This window comes from Limulus polyphemus, unplaced genomic scaffold (assembly GCF_000517525.1).
Source record: "Limulus polyphemus unplaced genomic scaffold, Limulus_polyphemus-2.1.2 Scaffold856, whole genome shotgun sequence".
NCBI classification, from domain to species: Eukaryota; Metazoa; Arthropoda; class Merostomata; order Xiphosura; family Limulidae; genus Limulus; species Limulus polyphemus.
The window spans coordinates 384,718-391,708 of NW_013666466.1; the positions used below are offsets into that span (position 1 = coordinate 384,718).

At 37.6% G+C, this 6,991-nt stretch overlaps 1 protein-coding gene across 2 annotated transcripts in view; it reads left to right on the forward strand.

Moving 5' to 3' along the window:
- The window catches only part of LOC106460888 (integrin-linked kinase-associated serine/threonine phosphatase 2C-like), a 59,818-nt gene extending 56,786 nt beyond the window's left edge, over positions 1-3,032 (forward strand). For both annotated transcript variants that reach the window (XM_022387691.1, XM_022387692.1), the window contains exon 8: positions 2,551-3,032. In XM_022387691.1, the coding sequence (XP_022243399.1) occupies positions 2,551-2,700 (150 nt within the window). In that variant the 3' untranslated portion in view covers positions 2,701-3,032. The remainder of the gene's footprint in view (positions 1-2,550) is intronic.
- Positions 3,033-6,991: the final 3,959 nt, after the last annotated feature.

A 6,991-nucleotide genomic window follows, 5' to 3' on the forward strand; every position in this document is an offset into this window, starting at 1 on the left:
AGTCCTACTATTCTCACTGTTAAATATGAAAAAAGATGATGCATCAACACTGTCAATTCCCTTTTAAAATCTTAAACACCTCAATTCAGATCCCTTCTCTTCTTTTTTCAAGAGAAAACAAACAACCCAAGACTGAACATAATATTCCAAATGTGGCCTAACCAGTGACCAATACAATGAAATTATAACCTCTTTAGCCTTGTATTTAGTATTTCTGTAGAAACAACCTAAAATACCATTGGTCCTACCACTAACAACAGCATACTACTTGGGTAGCTTAAGAGACGGATCAACCACTACACCCATATCCCTTTCCTTCATAACACTTTTAAGGTTATTCCCATCTTAATTATACTTATAATTCAAATTATGATGATAACCCACATGCATTATTTTGTGCTTATTATAATTAGAACCCATCTGCCACTTACTTGCCCAACTCACTAAATGATTTAAATCTTTCATAAAGCAGCAGCATCCTCCTCACAGCCAGCAACACCCAAGACCTTAATTTCATCAGCAAACTTAAGTAATTTATTGACCATTACTTCCTTTATGTCATTGATGTAAATTATTGTTGTATTGCCCATATGGCTTCTTTCCATGGTGCTCGCACCCACATCTTTATTCCTAGGCAGTTTTCCTCGAGTTGAGATCTTTCTCCTTCTACCTTCATCAATTGTATGTGGCTTTTGATCCCATTGGCTTTCTCCCCTTTATCGTCTCCTTCTTAGACTTTGTTCCAGATGTCTCCTGTCTTTTCATCAGAATCAACATCCTTACCTTTTCCCTGGCATCTCGTCTTCATCAGCCATTGGGGAAACTCCTACATTCATCTCCCCTTATCTACACCATATCACGGTTTCTTCCTCGCGGGGTTTTCATCTACCTATGGTTATTTTTCATACTTTGTTGCAACTCTAACTGGGTAAGTTTCTTTTTTTCCTTTCAGGGGCCCTTGCTTCATTATTGACTATTTGGATCCCATTTCATGGCAAGCAGTGCCTGACCAGATATTCTTCAGTTGAAATCCACACCTTGCAGCTGTAGAATTGATCCCTCTTACATGGCTTCTCAGTGCTCACCAGTAAGATGGGGTGTTCCACAAGATCACTTGGAGGTGAATAACCTCACTATGGTTTTGCTTCATAAACATGCCTGTTTTGGATCATACCACCCATGGACCGCTTAGGTAAAGCAGAAGGGGATAGCTGTCCATCCCTGCCATGCCTTGATTGAGTAAATTAGATAAATAAGACCAACTCATTGCACCAATTGGCTTGGCATGGCCAGGTGGTTAGAGCGCTCAACTCGCAATTTATGGGTTGCAAGTTTGAGTCCCCGTCCCTCCAAACATGCTCTCCAATTCAGCCGTGGGGGCATTATAATGTGATGGTCAATCCCACTATTCATTGGTAAATGAGTAGCCTAAGATCTGGTGGTGAGTTCTAATGACTAGATGCCTTCCCTCTAGTCTTTCACTGCCAAATTAGGGATGGCTAGTGCATAGACCACATGTAGCTTTGTGAGAAATTCATAACAAACCAATCATTGCACCAATCATACCTAATAAACTGTTATAATAATAATAATAATAACAAAGGTTTGGAGTCATTTTCAACAACTTTTTATTTTTCTAACAGCGTGGTTGGCCTTTGGAACAGATTAACTTCAGATTTTGTGGAGGCAGTAAATTTAAGTGAGTTTAAGAGATAACTTTATAACTGTATCAATGATAAGGGCTAGCATTGAGGTTTTTATTATTATTTTAGTTTAGAGGATGGGGCAGCCTAAATGGACCAATATGTCCCTTGTTGTCCCTATACTTTGTATTATGTTATCTCTTGATTATCTCATTCCTCATTGCAAGCAGCCAAAAGTTAAATCTATCAGAAACTGGTACCTGAATACTAACTGAACATGTATGTATAACCTTAACTTTTTTACTGCTATGCTTTCTTTTAAACCTGGTACTCTCATTCTCAACCTCCCCAAAAACAACCTTTATGATAATTCTTCTTTTCCTTGTGCACTTCTTTGCTTTTTGGTTAACACTGTGTCAATCAATTTAATATTCAGCATTTCCAGATCTGTAAATTTTACCAAACTGCAAAGATCCTCATTTAGGATTGAAAATTTTCTACCCTGAATTTATACTGGTTTCCCAAATATGATGGTCTCCACAATTATAATGGCATAAATAATGCAGGATATTTAGAATCGTTTTTGGGTGTTGTATCTTCATGTATATATATGTATATATTTTGTTCTAATATTTAGTGTTTTACTGTAATTTTGTTGCAGCTGGGCTAACAATAACTGAAATAGTTAGTCTCCTAACATAGAGTAGTTAAGTATTTTAGCTTGTGAAATAGAGTGGATAATATCTCATTGATATCCACAGAAATATAATTGCAATAGGTTATATGTTGCACTATAAGAAATTTATACACAGTATCTGCTTAAATACAAAAATAACATCAGTAGTATAAATTTTTTTTCTATATGTTATGGTGCCTTGATAATCCTTATCTGATGTACTGTTTTTAGAATGATGGAGCAGCACCTAAGGAGAAGCAGGTAGTTCCCAATTATGAAGGAATATGTGGCAAACTTGTAAACGAAGCTTTGCGCAAACTCAGTGGAGATAATGTTACAGTTGTAATTGTAGACATACAAAAAGGTGAACCAAACCAATGAAAGCTATGGAAACTTTGATTTCCAAACTTTTGTGTCAGTTCTGAGGAAATATAAGCAAACTGTAAGAGTACAGAAAAGGTTGCTTTATGGAACGTTTGTCTCTGATTGTAATCAGTTGTAGGATTATTATTAATTCATCTTATGTTGTAAGTCAGTTTTCTCTGGGGTTCATTATTTTTTGTAACATGTAAATTTCTGTTGTAATTTTTAACTATATTCTGAACACAGTATTTTATATGCAGTTTGAGTGTGAAGTAATTACATTGTTTTGCATTCTAATTGGTTTGATCAAGCTTCATTAGAAAGTAATAAAATTTATATAAAGCTCTTCATATTTTGTTTTTCTTTAGTTTCTGCTGATCTCATTTTACTTTTGAATTATGCAGGGTTGAAAATAGTCCTGATGCATTGTTCATAATCAAAAACATGAAATCAAAAAGAATATCTGCCATTATTATCCATTATGTCACATATATAGCACATTTTGACAAGCTAGTCACGTCTGTCCTATCCTATTCGTTTGAATAGTTTCTATGCTGCTGAAATGGTTGCCTTTGGTCAATTGTACAAAACAAGGGATGACTGTATATGAACCCTAGGGGATTCCGACATAGCTGTTTAGTCTACATGTTGTGTAGGGTGCCATTTAGGTGGAAAGTGCGAATAATTTATATGTATATAAATTAAGAGTTTGTTTAATAAAGTTAAAACCAAAAATAACTATTTCTTGATTTGAGCATGTCAAAATGATCAAAGACCGAAATGAAATGTTATTTTGGTGTTTATGCTAATTGTGTGCTTGAAGCAATTGCAGTTCCCGAATTACAATTTCTTTAAATTGTTTAACACCAAGCCCTGGCCAGTTGTCTCATTTTTTTTCTGTTTCATTCTTTCATTATTTGGTATTGTATATTTTGCAGTTAGAGTAAAATAACTTGCACAACCATTGAAATAACATTTTATTGCAGTCTTTAATAATTTTGACATGCTCATGTCACAAAATGGTTTGTTTTTTGTTTTTTTAGTCAGTGATTGCATCCTAAGATTGAACAAACATATATAACAAATTTTTACTGTTAAACATAATATTCCCATCGTAAATATGAACAGGCAGGCTACATGACATCACAATAAAAAAATTAACAGTTACATATTGTTACATATCTGCTTATTTGTTTGTTTCCGGTAGAAATCCTTTCCAAGGATCTTCAGCGATAAAAGTCCTTTTTGATTAAACCAGTTTATTCTTCCTCAATACAAACTTTAGTACACAGTACTTCCACAATCAGTATGTTTCTCGTCATTTTAAACTTAACAACTTTTATAATACATGCTATAAATCACAGCGATTCACAAACTCGATAACTTTGCTCTCGACGAGTACAAAACACAAACTTTATTCCCCCGCTGGCTTTCTCTGCCAGGCTTATATACTAAAGAAGAGGGCATCTTGAACAAAGTCGGACTTCCCCAATAATTTGAGAAACTTCATGCATGCTACCAGCGTGCAAACTTGCCGGTAGCGTCACGTGACTTCCGCTGTCATAACACTGCCCCTTCCTTAGTATTGTTCATCCCAAACAATAGCCACTTACATTAAACCAATAGAAAATTAACAATAATTTAATGTACAGAATTTACAAACACAAAATTAAAATACAACAAAGTCTTTTAATTTTACAGGACATTTCTTCTTTCATACTGGTCTCTGTCTCATTCGCTTCTGCTTCACATGGTATTCATCTGCTCCATCTGTCCCATTATCGGTAGCAGTCACATTAGTGGTAGTAACTTCATTAATGGTTTCACTGTTTTCTCTCTCAAAATCAGGTAGAGTTTCTTCTTCAACAGTGGCTTTTTCAGGTGACACGTCTTCAGCAGCATCATTTGTTCTATTGTTCATTTCATTCCAACTGAAATGTCCTGGACTGTGATAATGCCAAAGGCTGTTGGCATGCACCACTTTTGGCTTACCTCGCCGACCACATTTTATTCACAAAGTTACGTCTGAGAGACGATCCACTATGTCATATGGGCCTTCCCATGGAGAAGACAACTTAGGAGACTTCCCTTTGGTCTTTTTGGGATTATACAACCACACCTTGTCTTCTGGAACAAAGCTGACTTCAGTAGATTTCGTATCATAACATAGGTTCATGGAATCAGGAGACGTATTTAAGTTGGAATGCCCTTGATGATGAATATCATCCATCCTTTCAGATAACACTTTCTCGAACTCTGGCACATTTTCAGGCAACTCTTTGTAAGGTGGGCATCCTGTTATCAGTTCCACTGGCAACTGAAGTTCCTGACCAAACACCAACTTTGCTGGAGTGTATCCAGTGACTTTATGCTCTGCTGTTCTATAGGCTATCAACAGTGTAGGGAGTAAGACATCCCAGTCATCTTGGCGGCTATTACGAAACTTTCCAATTCCTGTCCAATTGTACTTTTCTACCATCCCATCTGATTGTGGGTGAAGTGGCATTGTTCTGGTATTTTGTATGCCAAACAACTTGCAGCATTCATGGAACACAGCTGATTCAAAGTTACAGCCTTGATCAGAATGCATTTCGTATGACATACCAAACCTGAAGAAGAAGAAATCACTAATAGCTGAAGCTACAGTTGTAGTTTCCTGATTTGTTATTGCATATGTCTCAGGCCATTTGGTGAAATAATCCATCACCACACAAATGTACTTGTTTCCAGCACGAGTTTGGGGCAATGGACCAGCAATGTCAATGGCTACTCTTTCCATTGGTGAACCAACTTGATATAACTTCATTGGAGCACATCCCTTATGCTTGGGTCCCCTTTTAGCACAACATGTACTGCAGATTCTGCACCATTCTTCCACATCTTGCCTCATACCTATCCAGTAAAATCTCTGTCGTAGGTAACTCAATGTCTTCTTAACTCCGAGATGACCTTCTATTAAACTATCACGGATTGACGCAGCACAACTTCCCGTAACTTTCTCGGTGTAACTGTTTGCCAGGTCGTCACTTTCCCATCTGCAGTTTCCCATCTCCGGACAAGAATACCATTTTCAAGCTTCAACTGGTCCCATTGTGCCTAATAGTTCTTTGTCACAGGGCTAAAGCTAGACACCTTCTCCCAAGCAGAGCGCAAAACACTTGCTTTTAGAAAGTCAATTATTTTTTTCAAATCTTGATCATTCTCTTGCTCTACTTTAATATCTACACTTGGTTCCACTTCACCATCACCAACTTTTTCAGTCACTTCGACTTCAGCTTGATGACACCTGGTTAGTTCAACCTCTCTTTTGCAGCAATGTCTGCAATCATTTTTGCAGGGTCTTCGGCTCAGTCCATTGGCATTTCCATGAGATTTTCCTTCTCTGTATTCAATATCATAATTATACTGGTCTAACTTTCCGATCCAATGCCAATAGGTCTTATTAATGATCTTAATCAGCGTAATGCAGCATGGTCTGTCCTGGTGGTAAACCTGGCACCATAGAGGTAAGGATGGAGATATGTCAGTCTTTACTATAGCAAGGAGTTCCCTCCTTGTTACACAGTAGTTCCTCTCTGGTCTACGCTGGATCCTACTGAAGTAGGCCACCACATGTTTGTTTTCGCCCACTTTTTGAGACAACACTCTTCCAATTCCGACATTACTAGCATCACAATCCAGTATGTGCAGCAACAAGGGATTTGGGAGCTTTAAAAAGTGGAGCTGAGGCCAATTTTTCTTTCAATGTCTTGAAAGCATGCTGGCAAGAAACTACCCATTCAAATTTCTGGCCTTTTTCTTTGTCAAATCATGTAGTGGAGTAGCTATAGTTGCAAAGCCCTTCACAAACTTCCAGTAAAAGGTACAGAGTCCCAAAAAACTTCTTAACTCTCCCACATTGTCTGGTGTTGGCCAATCACATACTGCTTTCACCTTGTCAGGATCAGTTCGACCACCATGCTCACTTACAATGTGACCCAAGTAAAGCACCTCTTTCTGGAACAAGTGCTATTTCTTGGGATGGAGTTTGAGGTTTGCTGCTTTGAAATGCTTGAATACTTCCTCTAGTCGGGATACTTCCTCATCAAATGTTGCTGCAAACACAATGACATCATCCAGGTACACTAGGGCTATCCTCCATTGTAGGCCTTCCAGTACTATTTCCATCAGCCTCTCAAATGTTGCTGAAGCATTGCTAAGGCCGAATGGCATCACACAGTATTGCCAGAGACCTTGGCCATAACTAAATGCAGTCTTAGGTTTATCTGCTTCAGCCATTTTCACTTGATGGAAACCCGACTTTAAGTCC